Below are 18,555 nucleotides of genomic sequence, written 5' to 3'. Positions count from 1 at the left end.
GTTTGTAGGGGGATATATGTAATTGCCCCTTGATTTTCAAATGGATTATCATCACCCTCCATCGTTTACTGCACTTAATCAAACGTCTTCTTCAACGCTCCATCATCACTCGCCATTGTTTCTTAATCTGGTAAAAAAAATATTTGCGCTACAATTCTTTTGCATCGTCTTTTTACCGGATGTTTTTATCAATCGGATTTGAGTCAGCAATCATTAATTTTTACTTGTTTTATTGGGTAACAAACAGAATCATGATATGATATGATTCTTTATTTTTATTAGTCATGTTCGAAGTAGCGGATTAGGATCAATTACAAAGGCTACTTAAAATAAGAAGTGTACAAAGGCTCCTAAAAATAAACCCACTACAAAAAAAAAACCCTAAACACCCACCACCATCCAAAAACCTAGGTTTTTTAGGGTTTTTTTTTTTTTTTTTTGGGGGGGGGGGGGGGGTTAGGTTTTGGGTGGTGGTGTAGTGAGTTTAGGTTTTAGTTTATTGGACATTTATCACTCTACAAAGTCTTCTTATATTTTTTTACAATTAGGAGCCTTTGTAGACTAACTTAACCCTCAAAATAGCACAATGATTTACGCACATACATTTTTTTTGAAACTTCAACTTTCATAAAAAACACCAACAGAGAAGCTATCTCCAAGCCGGAAACAACAACCCAAACAAACAGAACCTTACATCAATTCAAATTTACACCACTAATCCCAACCCACCGAACCTTTTTTAAAACGATGTCTATACCATAAAAAACCCAACACTTTGATATCGGACATTACGCACATACATATTTATCTTATCACATAACTAACTGAAAGTGGGCCATCATGGCGACATATAAGGGAGGATATTTGAGAGGTTTTTATTGTTTAATAGAAGGGACACAATGACTAAAATACCCTTAAGAGTAGTAATACACATAACTAATTGCAAAGGGCTAGTTTGTAAAGAACATCAACCATTGATTAAAAGTTTAAACGGTCCAAATCTGTTTTTACAGTTAACACGGTTTGTATTGAATCTCAGGTTTTATATACTTTTTACTTGTATGTTATAAAATTGTAAATTAAATTATGTGGATGGACATATAGATCCATTATCCAAAGTCCATGGAGATGGACATTATTCTCTCTCCAGTCCCCTTTATAAATTTGTGAGGTAATGGAAAGTTCATAGCCATGAACATGTCACCATGGACTATAATTATTAATGCTCAATCATTTTCAAATAAGCATGTATTGTATTATATTGATTTTAGATCAACTATAGTGGGATTTTATATCCAAACCACTATTATAAATTAGCTAAGGGCATGTTTAGTTAAACGAAGTTTTACTAGGTGATGTGTTAAATGTTTTAATGATTGATCATCAGATAATAAAAACAAAATAAGTTGGAATATATTCAACTTACAACTACATTATCCTTTTCCAATTCAAAGTAACACCGTCTCGGTGCCCCTTAGAGCGTGAAAGAGGCATGGGGGCATTAATGTGGTTGCACGTCATTCACGGGCATTGGGGCTTTGGGGAGATTCTTTTTCACCCAGTGTAATTTATTTAATCGAGTTTCACGTGTTTATTTCTTTTTTAATTTAACATTTCACATGATTATAACACAACTTAGTGAGTGTGAAAAGTGGAATCATTCATACATACATGACAACACTTTATTTTCATATTTCACATGAACATAACATATAATCTAATTAGATGGATGTCACACAATACTATACATGATAACGGTGTTGCTCAAGTAATGAAAGCCAATTTTTGATATCTAGTCACAAAATTTGAATTTCTGATTTTCAATTTTAACTTTGTTTTCATTTTTGTTGAGAATTGCACGAATATTTGTATAACTTGAAATCATTTTTTATCTAATTTAATTTCATGATCTTAAAATTATCTCTCAAAATTAGAATTACACTACCTTTCAGTATTATTAAAATTAGCTCTCAAAATTAGAATTACACTACCTTTCAGTATTATTAAATGATACAACGTTTCTCAAAGCTACTTCGTCAACTTTTTAGGGTGTCCGCAACACTAGCGGGGACTCAATTCGGTGACCCTATTCCCCGATCGGGAACACTGCCGCCATCACCGCGGGGACCCAAATCGGGGAGGGGAATCGGGGAGAAGTCACCGCGTGAAGGAAGGGGGAGAGTGTGGGGCCACCATCTTTTCAAACCAATCAATTATTTCTTTTCTTTTTTTTTTAAATAAAAAAACAAGTCGCCTAATAGGGGAGTGCCGCCATCAAATTGGGGTGCGAGGGGAGTTTAAGAGGGGAGTTGACGTGGCATAAACGGATTGGGTGTACGTAAGAGAGGGGACTCCCCTAAGAGGGGAGTGCCCCTCTCACCCTTATTCTTTCAGATTTTTCTGTGATTCTAGAATTTATTGGTAATCTCAATCCAAAATAGTAACTTTTTGTTTACAATAATCATTATTTGTAAAAAAAATTACACCATTGATCCTTTTGGTTTCTGTTAAATTTCAATGTCGGCTACTAATTGTTTTTTGTTGCAAAATTAGGTATTAACTTTTTAATTTATCATAATGTTGAGTACTAATGCCAAACCTTGTCACAATGTTGAGTACTAAGGTCAAACCTTGTTAACTTTTTTTTTGTTAAGTCTTACCAAAATGACTAAAATGCCCTTTAATAATTCGAGCATCTATTTTTTAATTAATTATATTTGACTAAAATAATTTAAAGTAATGTTTTCTGTTTTATTTATATTTTTTTATAAAATTAAATGGATTTGAAGTTTATATTTAAAAACTTTGATATGCCGACGCGGCACCGATCAGTTGTAGAGACGAAATTGGCAATGAAATTGTGTGGAAATGAGGTCTCATTGGGTCAAGAGGCGTATATTTATACTCGAATTGAAGATATAATGGATCGAGAGGATGATGGGAATTTCAGAGTTAAACGGGTAGCGGATAAGCATAATTTGCAGTTTATACGTGACGCAAACGAGTTGTTAGTTTTGATTATGATGGAGATAAACATTAACGGAAAAACGAGTTAAACGGACAATTTTTACGGGTCCAATATGGTCGGAATCTGGCAACTTTGCCAAAGAAGACCCCCTGAAAGACGGGCTTTCTGTTTGATTGATTTAACATGTTTGGTTATTTAACACATATAGTCCCTGGGGTTTCTAAGTTTTACAAAAATGACTAAAAACTTTAATTATTAAAGTGCATTTTAGTAAGACTTAACAAAAAAGTTAACAAGGTTTGGCCTTAGTACTCAACATTGTGACAAAGTTTAGCCTTAGTACTCAACATTGTGACAAGTTAGAACATTAATACCTGATTTTGCAATAAAAAACTATTAATATCCGACATTGAAATTTGACGGAAACCGCAAGAATTAACGGTGTAATTTTTTCTTATTTGTAATCTCAATCCAAAATAATAACGTTTTGTTTACAATAATCATTATTTACAATGATAACACCTTAATTATTATGAATATATTAGTTCTTCTAAACATTTAACCAACAATTATTAGTACATATGAATAAATACCACTATGAGGCGTCATGTCATGCAATGTCATTTTCATATCATGTCTACAAAGATTAGAACAAACAAGCATTCCACTTAAATTTATTTTGATTTGAGTTAGATGTTTTTATTAACAACAAATGAACTCATTTGTCGATATCTTATATATTCGTACTTATTGAAATCAGCTTTGTTGATTGGAAAGATTCTTTTCTAGTCACATAGTAAAACCAATTTAAAAACCTTAATCGTCACTTTACCAAGATTAAAAATCATGTATAAGCATTCAATAATAATATTAGGGCAGGCAAAAAAAGAAAAATGAAAAGGGCACACCACCCCACCAAAATCAACATCCTATCAAAACTTTGTTTTATGATGATGATAATGATCTAAAGCAGAATCTAGATGGAAATCTCAACCTCATGTACCATAAATAAATAATGGTGAAAATCCCACCACCTCTAGGGATGGCAACAGCAATAGGGTGTGGAGGAGGATAGTCTTCAAAGGATGCTCCGCTATGTAGACGTCCACATAAAAGGGTGTAGGGATGAGCCTAAAGAACCTAGGGTGTGGAGGAGGTGCTCTATTTATTCCTTTCCTGGGTGTTTTAGAGGCGAGGGTCTCTCTGGAAGCAGCCTCTCTATCCCTAGGGGTAGAGGTAAGGTGTGCCTACATCCCACCCTCCCCAGACCCTACAAATAGCTTTGTTATTTGTGGGATTTTACTGGGTATGATTGATTGATATATATATATATATATATATGTGTGTGTGTGTGTGTGTGTGTGTATGTCTGTGTGTGTATAAAGAAGAGAGAGAGAGAGAGAGAAGAGGCACCCGTGAACAGCTTGGGAAGGACGTTGAGGATGGGGACGGGCCTAGGGGGCGTCCACGGCCCTCGCCGGCCCTAGGCCGCTTCCCACACCGAGTAGCCTGAGTTTTGGTAAGACTGTGATTAGCTGAAAGGTTAAAAAATATTGTGATATCATCGTGTTAAGGTATGCAGAAGTGGTTTTATCTTTCTTTTTTAACCATTCACTAAGATAAGTTTATGGTAGCATGAGATGTGGTGGGGTGAGTAATAAAAAAAATAAAAGCGAAGTAAAGCTAAATAATTGTTTAGTATATAGTTAATAATTTATAAAAATAAGAAATTAAACATCTCCCTAAGCCCGCGGTCACTTTGATTGATCCACTAACCGTGCCCTGGTCACGCCCCAGGTAGGCGGTGTTCCGCACCCCGTGCCCCTTTCCATGCCCAATGATACATAGTCTAATCTCAAACCCATACCCTCACATATAGTCCATTAATACCCTTAGATGTCTCAGGCATCCCCATTTAGACATTTTTATTCTAATTTAGTTGAAAACTACTTGCTAAGAATTCGGATATCCATTACTCAATATTAGATTTTAAACCCACATACAAAAAAACATGAAATATTTACAATTCAGTATTTCTTATAGTTTTAAGTTTGTAACAACTTCAACATTCTATATAATATATTATTTGAAATTATGTGCTATAATAATAATATATTTGATTTCGATATGGGTATACATGGGCGTAGCTTTAAAGGGGCCGGGAGGGGCGCCCGACCCACCGAACTTTTCGCTCAGTAGTGTTATGTATGTACGTTTCGTATAGAATTTTTTTAGATATATACGTTTTCGACCATACGTTTCGACCCCCCGGTTTTATAATTTTTAAGGTATAATTTTAGGTCCGGTGACTTCCGACCCCCGATCGGAAATCTCAAGCTTCGCCACTGGGTATACCCATTTGGTTAATCAAACATCTATCACTTAATAGTTATTAATAGTATATCTAGGGGCGTACCCATACATAGCTTAAGGGTAGCCGCCCCCTTAAAAATATATTATATACGCGTATGTATCACGAACACCCCCATAAAATTTTGCAATTTCCCTTCTTAAACTTTCAAAACTAAACCCTAAGTAAATTTTCAAATGTAAATGTTATAAAAATATTAATTATCAATTAAAAAGTGGTATGATTAATATAAATTAATAAAGCCCAATTTCATCTCCAACATATGTTGAAAAGGGTTAAGTCTACGTTCAAATTTTTAAAATATTTATACTCTAAGCCCAATGTCCAGATAATTAGGCTTTAGCCCATGTTTTATAAACCTTATTGAAAAAATGAAAACTTTAGATATATTGTACTTTCATTATGCATCTATAATGACGTTTGACGAACTTTTGATGATTACATGAAATTTAGTTAATCTTTTTTATATGACCCAACCCAATCCGGCTCGAACTGGACAGAAAAAGATTATATATAGTGATTGACTAGGTTGTCTTGCCGAGTTTACATAAGAAAGGAAGAGAAGAGAAATGCTCCAATTTCCTTTCCTTTCCTCTCCTCTCATTTCTCTCAACTTCTCTCTTTTCCCTTCCCTCTACTTCCTTCCAACTTGAAAGGATGAGATTTAGGGGCTGTTTGTTTACCTCTTAATGAGGCTCTTAATGGTTCAGACATCTTACATGTTCAGCACTTAATGGTTCAGACTGTTTGTTTCACGAGCAGATGTCTGAATGGTTCAGACATTTGCCTCTGAATGGTTAAGATTTATACAGAGTCTGAATGGTTAAGACCTCTAATCTGAATTGATCAGACATTTGCCTCTGAACAATTAATCATTATACAGACTCTTAATGGTTCAGACCTCTTACTGGTTCAGCATTTAATGGTTCAGACCTCTTACTGGTTTCGCACTTAATCATTCAGATGTTGCCAAACAGCCCCTTAGCCTCAAACAATCGAACTTTCCTTTCTTTCTCTTCTCTTCTTTTCACTTCGCTGCAAAAGATAATCTTTGGAATATAAACTTTTTTCATTTCTTCTTCTCTCCAAACAGAAAAAAAAACCTCTAAAAAACATCCAAGTTTTTCTTTCCTCACTTTTTTTTTTCATTAAGAAAACTCAGAAACACAACAATCAATCAACCCCTAAAAGAATCCCGCCCCCGAAAAAGAAAATTTTGGGTAACTATAGACTATATTCGTTCCAAACATGTGAATTTTAAAAAACTAATCTCATAGCCATGTTCTTTTGTCATCCCTACCTATCTCTCTTTTTATTATTTTATATTCATTAACAATAGCTAAAAGGATGGCATATAATATTTCAAAACATTTATAACCAATACATTTCATCGAAAAGTGTTAAACCACCAATGAAGAGCCTCACCAAGTTTCCCACAATTAACTCAAAAATTCCTATATTTAATCCTTGAAGAAATGAAAATCATACACAGATCAAGCTGCACAAGACCAAATATGTTGGAAAAAGATGATCATTAGGGAAAGAGTTAACTGCCATTTTCGTCCCTGTGGTTTGGTCACTTTGGCCATTTCAGTCCATTTTTCAAAAATGCGCCATTTTCCTCCCCAACGTTCTGGAAAGGTGCCATTTCAGTCCAAAAATCATAACCCAGTTAAGTCGGTTTGTTAATAAGGACTGATTGTGTAAATTTGTAACATAAAGGACCATTTAAGTAAAATGTATAAATATTAATATAATTATAAATTATATAATATATATATATAATGTATACATATATATATATATATATATATATATATATATACAGATCAGACGAGAGAGGGAGAGGGTGAACCGGAGCCGGAACCGGAGCTCCGGTGGTCACCACCGCCGCCGCCGAAACCACCACCATCAACGTCATCATCGTCATCAGACGAGAGAGGGAGAAAGTCGGAGAGAGAGAGAGAGAGAGAGAGAGAGAGAGAGAGATAACGACGATAGAGAGGGAGAGAGAGAGAGTGAAGGAGGCGGGAGAGAGAACCGGCGACGGTGGGGGTGCCGTTTTTCCGGTGAGTTGCAGGCGGCGGCAGTGGTGATGAAGGTCTGATGATGATGATGAAGATCGCGATGATGATGATGAAGGTCTGATGATGAAGGTCCGGTGAGTTACAGGCGGCGGCGGCGGTGGTGAGTATGCAGGTAAGGTGAGAATGCAGGTCTGATGATGATGATGAAGATCACGATGATGATGATGAAGGTCGATGATGATCGATGATGATGATAACAGATGATGACGATGATGACGTTGATGGTGGTGGTTCCGGCGGCGGCGGTGGTGACCACCGGAGCTCCGGTTCTGGCTCCGGTTCACCCTCTCCCTCTCTCGTCTGATCTGTATATATATATGTATACATTATATATATATATATATATTATATTATATAATTATATTAATATTTATACATTTTACTTAAATGGTCCTTTATGTTACAAATTTACACAATCAGTCCTTATTTACAAACCGACTTAACTGAGTTATGATTTTTGGACTGAAATGGCACCTTTCCAGAACGTCGGGGAGGAAAATGGCGCATTTTTGAAAAATGGACTGAAATGGCCAAAGTGACCAAACCACAGGGACGAAAATGGCAGTTAACTCTTAGGGAAAATTGAAGCGAGCGGCATTTTCTTCAATTTCAGTTTAATTTTCAAGAAAACAAAAGTTCATAAAACTGGAATAAAATGTGACACCATCTCCCAAATTCAGCATGACTTAGACCCAAATAGACAAAACATTTATGATCTTTTTTTTTTTTTTTTGAATTTATGGGTAACTTTCAAGAAAACAATATTTGATGTCAAACATGACAAATTATATTTTTAATTCAGAATGAACACACCCAAACATTCCACCAAAGTTTTCCCAATTTGCATAAAGAAATTAAGAGAAAACTCTTATTTTTGAGTCAAAAATAAACAAAAATAAATGACGACAAAACTCTTAACCAGTAAGAGCAGAGTTGAGAGCGCTGTGAACATCAACTCCGATCTGGGCTTCAGCTTTGTCCAAATCAGATGATGCTGAGTTCAGCTTCTGAGTGAACTCACTTAAACCCTTTTGTACTTGGGCCGGGTCAATTCGGTCAAGGGGAACCGCCTCAACAGCCAATATGTCTGCGTAAGAGTTTGAGTGCACAAAAGCAAAGCCGCTGCTTATAAAGTATTTCTTCACGTCGTTACCTTCGTGGACCGAAAGGAGGCCTGGTTTGAGCTCTGCGATTGTTGGTACGTGTCCTGGTAAAATACCCATCTGGCCCGTTGTTGCTGGAACTATCACCATGTCAACCTTTGATGACGCCACAAAAGAAAAAAAAAGAAGTTAACAAGAAATTCTAAGATAACGGGCTGCTTTTAAAATTTCATCACTCAGCATCAGCCATAAGCATGTTTAAAGAGACAAAATGGTTATTGGGTCAATGTTGGCCTAAAATACTTATTGTTAAAAAAGAATTCTTAGTTTTTTAGAGTAAAATGGCATTTTTCGCCCATGACGTTTGGCCAGTTTTGCGAATTTCATCCAAAGGTTTGAAATGTTGACATTTTCACCTGGCTCGTTAACTTCATCCATTTTTCTCCGTTAAATAAGATGTATTTCCGTCTTTTTGTTAGCTTAAAGGGCAATTCGGTCTTTTTTCAGTTTATGTAAAAAGACTGAATACCCCTGAAAAAGTCTGAAATGCCCTTTAAGTTAACAAAAAAACGGAAACACCCCCGACTCAACGGAGAAAAATGGATGGAGTCAACGAGCCGGATGAAAATGGCAAGAGTTGCAAAACTGGCCAAACCTAAGAAACAAAAATGGCATTTACTCTTTTAATTTTTTTTGTAAAATTAGGTTATTTAAATTCAATAAGTAAAATTAAATATCAAGAAAGTAAAAAAACACCATCAATTAAGTGATGGATGTTTAATTCTATGACCACATGTAGAGCGAGTTCCTATCAGGTAACCGTACACGTATTAAGAGCCCTACACTCTAAAACAATTAAGCGATTACTACAGGCATGTTTAATAATACTAACTAAATTCATCATCAAAATCATCAAAAACACACATAAAAAAGACATAAATTGCTTGAAATTGACACAAAAAGTCAAAAACATCAAAAACAAGTATGAGAAACCCCTGAGACGCACGTACAATGGAAACCCTCTGAGGCACGCCTCAGAATCGTTTTTTGGACGTTACTCCTTGAGGCGCGCCTCGAGGCGCACGCCTCAACCGTTTTTTAAAACCATGTGCGTTATATTATATATGTTAGTTGCATAGAATCTTTATCTATAACTTATCAGTGCTACTGATTGGTTATAGATACTGAACAGCCGCCTCAAAGCACAATCAACAATAAACAAAATCAGCAATGACTTCTTTAGAACACCCATAATACCTAAGACCTTTGGCTCTATTACACTAATGTTTTTTAATCGAGAGAACCAGCCGCCAGAAAACTCACAGGCCCCACCAAAACCCTGCTAAACAGTGGCACGTGTAAAACGCAGCTAGCGCTTGAGAGGTGACCTTCAAGGGGTTAAAGTCGGAAAACGGATTTCATAATTCAAACTCGAGACCTTCAAGGTGAATCAAGAGCTCACATTGCGCCACCCCCTTGAGACCTCTTGAGTCTTGACCAACAAATAATATATTGCAATAGAAATTGAATATCGGAAATGAGACCACACAGACATCATATATTAGATAATATTCAATCAAAACAAGAAAGCAAATTTCAATTCAGTTGCAATCAGCCATCAAATACCAACTAGCAAGTAATATCAGATTCTATGCAGTAAATGCGGTAAAATATCGGATATCGGTCAAGAACCGATATTTGAAATATACGTTATCTCAGTGAGATATCGGTGGGATATCAGTAATTTTAATATAATGCTATGCAGTCAATGTGGTAAAATATCGGATAACGGTCAAGGATCGATATTTGAAATATAGGTTATCTCGGTGAGATATCGGTGGGATATCGGTAATTTTAATATAATGCAGAATTTATGTATATAGCAATTTAACACCAGTAACTCAGTGATATATCGGTTATATCGGTCAAATATCGGTGATATATCGGTTATATCGGTCAATATCGCCAATAGTATCGGTACCAATATTTTGACCAACATTTGACACCGATCTTTTACTATATCACCGATATTAACTGCACAGATAATTAGATATAATGCAGAATTTATATATATAGCTATTTAACACCAATAATTCAGTGATATATCGGTTATATCAGTCAAATATCGGTCAATATCGCCGATATCGGTACCGATATTTGACACCGATATTTTACCAAGGGACCAATATAACCGATATATCACCGATATTAACTGCATAGATCAGATTATAAGCTTGATAAACTAGATGAAATCACGCTTTTATTAAACAACAAATATAAATAAAAACAACACAAAACACTTCTTTAGCATCAACACATTAACAGGGTCATACAAATAACTGGATCTTGTTGCAGATTTCCATTCTAACCTTAAATCTATAATTTGACAGTCCCACAAATTTGTAAAATAAACAGGAATCCAACTAGAATCACTCATTTAATATGTGAAAAAAAGTATGAACAGCATAGACAGGCAACAAATACCAGACATCTCAAACCACATTGAATGCAAACATATATCAACAAAAAAAAATAATTGGTATAAACAATAACAGTTAAACAAAATCACCCACTTAGTGTTGCGCATTATGTAGGCTTTGCCCCACATTGCATAAGCCGAAAATTACAAAAAGAGTTAAATGTCGTTTTAGTCCATGTGGTTTGGACCATTTTGCCAGTTTAGTCCAAAGGTTTCATTTTTCGCATGTGAGTCCAAAAAGGTTTCACCATTGACATTTTAGTCCACTGGGTTAACTTCGTCCATTTTTTCTGTTAACGAGAAGGGCAATTCGGTCATTTTATATGGTTGAATTGCCCTTCTAGTTAACAGAATTACATATAAAATGATTGAATTGTCATTCTCGTTAGCAGAAAAAATGGATGAAGTTAACCCAGTGGACTAAAATGGCAACGGTAAAACCTTTTTGGACCCACAAGCAAACAAATGAAACCTTTGGACTAAACTGGTAAAATGACCCAAACACATGGACTAAAATGGCATTTAACTCTTAGAAAAAATTTGCTTAGGGTTTGGTCGGCCCTAACCCTAATAAGCCCAGGTTGTCAGTTTCTTGTTTAGCAAGATGAGCAATAGGATTAACCCTAATTTTAGCTTATAAATCTCATCTCCTGTACTTGTAATTATTATCACTGAATAATAACAATTAAAAAAAACAGAATGCCTCAATAACCACACTACTAACTATCATTTCGATTATTAACATCACAAACCCTAAAATACTCAAAATGAAAAAACAATAAAAAACTAAACAAACAAGATCTAGACAATCAACCACACTATTATGTTATCCATCTGAAACCATAAAAGATCCGAAAAGCATGAAAACACAAACCTCTGCTTTGGAGAGTTCGGCGGCGTAGGGGAGAACGAAATTGACGGTGAGTTTGGAGGGAAGAGAGGAAGGAGTGGGGGGACGGGGCTCCATATACTGGCTCGGAGTCTTTGGTGGATCGATGTTGGGGGCAACCTTCTTCCAGGCGTCGATGAAAGCGGAGTCGCCGGAGGAGGCATCGGTGGATACCTCGGTGGAGAAAGGGCGGAGGGTGGTGGTAGCGGGGAAGATGGAGTAGGTGGTGGTGGTGGATCGGGTGAGGAGGCGGTGAGCTACTTGCCGGAACATGGTGGCGATTGGAGATCGGGAGAAGGAAGAGAGGGTTGGGAGAAATGGGAAAGGGGGCACTTTGGGGATCAAGGGTTATTTTAGGGTAACATTTTTTTCCCTTTATTTTTATAGACAATGTTAACCAAGCTTAAACCCTCCTTCCATTTTTAACTCCAAATAGTATTCCGACCCGCTCGTAATGCAGTGCGAAATCTGAATATGTCATGTATTGTCTGTTTATAAATATGTGGCGCAAGTAAAAAGAAAGTACCTACGTTAATTTCCATAGATGTTATTTAACCTCGGTTTATTAAGATTCCACATCTGATTCAATGTTTGTTGAAATATGTCATGTATTCTTATGATAGAATTTTTACAACATAAGAACATACAAAGTCATACACTGCTACAGAATTATTGTTATATATTCATACGATTAGAAATATACAACCTAAAAACTTACAAAATAAAATACTGTGTTTAATAACAAAAGCATTGATTGTATAGTACTGACAAAATTTACAATCACTTTACATACACGCAACGAAATAATGTTAAAGCCAAACTTCAATATCCTTTTGGCCTTCGTAGCGCGTCATTAAGCTTCCTAACCCTTGCAGTTGAGTCATTAAGCTTTTCGGATAGCAGCTGATCTGATTCGATAGCATCTTCTAAAAGCTTCCCAAGTTGTTATATAGTAGGGTCCATGCGCGAAGAAGACATCCTGCAACAAAAGATAAGCATAGGGTAAAGCTCAATAAGCCCCTACAAACTCAAATGGTACAAACCAAACAACAAAATGAGCAACTCACCTAAACCAAGGAAAATCAAGGAAAACCAACAAAGGTAAAGGTACAATCCACAGTGCACCAAACTCTTAGTAATTAACATTGTATAACATAGATTGTGAGGCTCAGCCTGTCAGATGCAACCACATTGGCTGACATGCATAGATAAAAGAATCTTCACGACCTCAACATATTAGGCCACAACTTGGTAACATTTGTTCATTTTAAAAGCATATCAACAACACAAAGCGTAAATATGCAACCCAAAAACAACAAACGAACCACAAAACATACAACCTCATGCAAATCAAAAAGCTAACAACATCATCAAACAGATAAAAAAGCATAACAGTGAAACCAACAATACCAAAACACTTTACACAAACATCATAAACATGTAAGAATTTAACACCTAAATAAAAGCATGTTAAACGCTTACAGCAGGTCTCAGCATAGCATCATAGACCCAAAGGACACCACACTAATCCGAAATGCCACGATATTAATATAACGTTAATATCCTAAATGTTCTGTGCATATGCAACAAAAGTTTTTATGGCAAACCAAATAACCAACAACACCGAAATATTCAATAACAACAGTCTCAGCACAATATCATAAACCAAAATTAACATTGTAAACATCATTGCACAGGTAAACAATCATCGATAATCAATACACAAATATTACGCAACAATCAACAAAATATATAAAAAATTAAAGTGCAAACGGTCCCGGAAAGCTAACATGTAATCTTCACCGATCAAACACAACTGAAAACACAAGCATTGAAGAACAAACGTCTCAGCATCGCATCATAAACAACAAAGTAAACTGCAAAAGATCTCTGATAACAAAACAATTATCATCAGATACCAGACCATGCTAAAAAAGACAAAATCAAAAAAACGTTGAAAGGCATGCAATAAACCAGATACTATGTAAATGCATATATAAACAATGTCTGAAAACTAAACAGTATTCATCATCGATAAATTAACATTAAACACACGAAATCCAACATCTTTCAAACACATGTAACTATGTGATCGAACGATAAAACACAAACAAAACACCAAAACAACATCAAGACTAATGTCGGATGCCATCATCAAACCCAAACACACAACAGAGACAATCATAACCAAAAAACGAATGTAACATACTTAACCATCAAAAGAAAATGGTAAATACAAAACCCAACAAAAAACAATCGTGGTTTGAAAACAACGAGTAACAAAGAACAATAAACTCAGACAAAATTGTCCGTCAAAAGCAATTGGTAAACACAAAACCGAATAGGAACAATCGTTGTCTAAAAACAGTAAGTAAGAAATAAGAGTAAACACAGACAAAATCGTACAAAATTCGAAATCATAAAATTGTACCATCAATAAATCATAAAACCGTACCTAACAACCGCAAACAACTCCAGAGATAGACAAAGACATAGACAAAATTAGGAAGGCAATTGTAATGGCGTATACTTGAGGTCACCGGAGAATGCGCAACAAAACGTCTGTAGTAAGAAAGACGAAAGTTGTTTGGTGAGGGGCTTACCCTTATAAAGTCCCCACTGACACAAAAGGGTACAAACCAAAAAAATCAAAGGAAAAGCCCACTCAAAGCAAGGAAAAACCCACTCAAAGCAAGGAAAAACACTAAAGCACTTAGTACAACCAACAATGCATAGAAATCTTGTAAATTAACATTATAACTGATTTTCTCATTATGTATAAATGAGAGGTTTTATTTATGGGATAACTTTGTTAAATAGTAACCATGTTTTAGAAGTGTTCCAATCAGGTCACTTACTAAATTTTGTGTTCCAATTAAGTCACTAAAGTTCACTTTGATGTTCCAATTCTAAATATTATACCTAAATAAAAGGTTATTCATCCTACATGATATTTATTTAGAGTTTTTTTTAATACATTTTGACATGGCTTATAAATGCAAACAAGGATTAGAAAATTGCAAAATATGTTTTTAAAACCTGGAAAAAAAAGTTACTAAAAAAGTACTAAAATTGTGAAAATTTATTAAAATCTCAAACCATAGAATTAGTAATTTTTAATTCTAAACCTGTTTCCACATAATCCAATCCAATTTTCGAAATAAAAAATTGATATGTAAATCCATCAAGAACTAAGTTCAATTTTAGTATAAAAAATAAAATTTGAACATCCTTCACAAATATGAAGTTTAGTTTGAAGTGGGAACCAAACAATACACCAAATATGAATCGAACGTCCTTCACAAACTACGTCAACATGTTTAATAATAATAAAAACATAAATGTCATCTAAGATAGTTTACCAGCTATTCAGGTTAATTATATAGGATTGGCACATAAAATAAACTTCAATAAGTTAATCAGAACAAATTTCTTATGAGTGACCTGAATGGAATACTCCTAAAACTTAGTTACCATTTAATGAAATTTTCCCTTTATTTATTTAGTTAAACAAGTTGATTTGTTAACTTGTTTACGACATGTCTCATGAATGTATTGTAGCCCATCAACTTATGGATATTTAGTGGTGATTTGGTGAACCTTAGAATAATGGTAAGGTTGTTTTTCATAGACTTGGAGGCCACAAGTTTAAGTCATAGAAACAGCTTCTTGCAAAAGTGCAGGGTAAGGATGTTTATATCAGGCGATCGTGTTCTGTTGAAAGTTTCACCCTGGAAGGGTGTGGTACGTTTTCGAAAACGAGGCAAGCTCAATCCACGATATGTCAGTCCATTCAAAATTCTGGAAAGAATCGGCAAGGTTGCTTATCGGCTTGAATTGCCTGACAAACTTAGTAATGTTCACGACGTTTTTCACGTCTCTAATTTGAAGAAGTGTTTGTCCGATGAAACACTAGTGGTATCTTTGCAAGAGTTGAAGATCGATGACAAGCTATAGTTCATTGAGGAGCCCATCGAAATCATGGATCGGGAAGTTAAGGTTCGTAGACACAATCGAATTCCAATCGTGAGAGTTCGTTAGAACTCAAGGCGTGGACCGGAGTTCATGTGGGAACGCGGGGATCAAATGAAGCCCAAGTACCTGCACTTATTCAAAACTGCCGAATTGAATCCTGATGCAACTGGTGAATTTCGTGACGAAATTCCCTTTCAAGTTGGGGATGATGTGGCACCAGAGGAAAATCCACAATCATCTTAATCTACCACTTCATTTCTCTTGAAACTGCTTACCAAATTTCGGGATGAAATTTCTTTCAAATTGGGGATGATGTGGCAACCCGAAATTTCAAGGTCTTTTCCTATGTATCATTTTCTTTCACGTTCCGTTTTACGTTGTATCTATATGTATGTTATATGAATTAACAAAGGTGTTGTTATGCTTGATTGTGAAGAGTGGATTGGCATAAGTTGTTAAATGTTAAATGTCTAAGTTTCATGATACTTAGTCGCGAATTTATAAAAAAAATTGTAAACACTAATTTTTATTAAAATATAATCCAGATATATAATTATTTTTTAACCACTTTACTTAACAATTTAACCTAATAATTTTCACTTAACAACTTAGCCATTAGCCCAGTAAACATTTCATTGTAATCCAAACCCAGTTAATCCAACCCAATTAAATTTGAAGTTAAATAAATTAACCCAACCCAATCGCCCCTTCTAATTCTTTTGCCTGTGGGTCTAAAAACGTTTCAAAGTTGCCATTTTAGTCCACTTAGTTAACTTCATCCATTATTTCTGTTAACGAGAAGGGAAATTTGGAAATTTAAACGTAAGTCTGTTAACTAGAAGGGCAATTCGACCATATAAAATGACCGAATTGCCCTTCTCGTTAACAAAGATAATTGATGAAGTTAACCCAGTGGACTAAAATTGCAACAGTGAAACCTTTTTGGACCCATAGACGAAAAATAAAACATTTGGACTAAACTTACAAAATGGCACAAACCACAGGGACTAAAATGGCATTTAACTCTTTAAAGAATGATCATTACCTTTTATACAAGTTTCATAACCAATCCATCGGAGTCATTTAGCTTCAAATATTTTTAAGAGCACTATTTTAAGAGGACTAGGGTTGTAAACGAGTCGAGCCAGGGTGGGGTCGAACTCAAGCTCGAAATTAATTTAGGCGGTTAAACTTGGCTTGAGCTTTACGTCGGAGTTAAATGAGCCTAAGAACGAGCCAACGAGTCGAGCCATGGGCCGAGCCGAGCTTAGCTCGAGCTGGGCTTGGTTACAAAATGAGGCAGCTTGGTTCACGTCATCTCAAATTGAGTTTTTTAGCTAGTTTTTCTTAAGATTCTTTCGAGCGAGCTACGAGTCGCGAGCTTTATGAACAACCCTAAAGAGGACTAGCCATATAGAAAAGGCGATATTGTTTAGTTTAATATTACTTTAATAAAACATAGCTTCAAAATGGAGAAAATGAATGTGAAAGTACATGAAAAGTAGAACTGAACTTACCATGAAGAGTTCTTACAATCTGTTACATTTTCTCCTCTATTTCTTTACTAACATGCTGAAGTTTTAAAAAATAAAAAATGATTAATAAACATTATTGGTCGACTAGCTATTGATCAATAATGAGTTACCAGTTGTGGACACTGTGATGTTCAACATGTTGGATATATGTATGTCCGACCGTAATTAAAGTCAACATAACTAACTCGGTACGATCCGAAGAGTTACACGTTGGTACACGAATCGTATATGTTCACGAGTAGGTAGATTATTATTTGTGAAATAATAATAGTTTAAACCCGAGGGACTTAATATTAATTAGATTATTATTAATAGGATTATAATTGTATAATCTTAAAGGGCCTTAATGTAAGACTGGGTTTTATAAAAAGGATGATTAAGGTGGAAACCCTATACACACTTTTATAAAAAAACACAAAACCCTAGCCACCCTCCTAAGCTTGGCCGCCACCCACTTGTCGTCAACCAAGCATCGTCGCCGCCTTCTTCTTGGCCGGTTCTACTCTTGGGTATCTTGTGCTCGGTTGTGAACTTCCTACTAGCGAGGATTCGTTGTAACCCGCGTGTTACAATTCCAGTGTAGTCGTCAAAGGTTGATTACTAAAACCCTCTATGGTTGTTTATTCCTTTTATTTGTTTATACGCGTATAACCTTGATCCTGATTGGGAATATTTATTAATCAGATTAATAAATCAAATTTAAATAATCGGCTTTTGGTAAATTATATAAACCGCTTCCGCTATTATTTTGATACACTGATTCCCATCAGTGGTATCAGAGCCACAGTTACACGCGTATAGATGGTAAAGTTATAATTTTGATCTATGTTTTATTTGTCACAAAATTATTTGTTTTGACAAAGATCAAAAGCTTTTGGTTGTCTATGGATTGTGATGTGAATCGAGCCCTAGGTTATGACCTTTATCATGGTTGTGTTGGTTATGGTTTTATTTTGATTTGTATTTTTTCGGATATTGGATCCGATGTAATAGTATTTTTTATTTGTATTTTGTTGTGGATATTGGATCCGATGTAATAGATAGGATTAGAATAGATTTGGTTTTATTATATTTTCAAATTTATTATTGTAATCCTTCGAGTACAAGATCAAGATAAATGGCGAACATGTACCATGAAGATAGAGACC

General features: G+C 35.3%; 1 protein-coding gene across 1 annotated transcript; it reads right to left on the bottom strand.

The window, feature by feature from the left end:
- Positions 1-8,190: 8,190 nt before the first annotated feature.
- LOC110896017 (ATP synthase subunit delta', mitochondrial) lies at positions 8,191-12,341 on the bottom strand. The gene is made up of 2 exons (XM_022143425.2): positions 11,883-12,341; positions 8,191-8,685 (listed from the first exon to the last, which is right to left on the bottom strand). The coding sequence occupies exons 1-2, from the start codon at positions 12,168-12,170 to the stop codon at positions 8,341-8,343; spliced, it is 633 nt and encodes a 210-aa protein (XP_021999117.1). The 5' UTR covers positions 12,171-12,341; the 3' UTR covers positions 8,191-8,340.
- Between the last annotated feature and the right edge of the window lie 6,214 nt (positions 12,342-18,555).

The sequence above is a fragment of the Helianthus annuus genome, chromosome 17 (genome assembly GCF_002127325.2).
Source record: "Helianthus annuus cultivar XRQ/B chromosome 17, HanXRQr2.0-SUNRISE, whole genome shotgun sequence".
NCBI classification, from domain to species: Eukaryota; Viridiplantae; Streptophyta; class Magnoliopsida; order Asterales; family Asteraceae; genus Helianthus; species Helianthus annuus.
The sequence above is the reverse complement of the archived record's forward strand: the minus strand, read 5'-3'. Positions and strand labels throughout refer to the sequence as shown.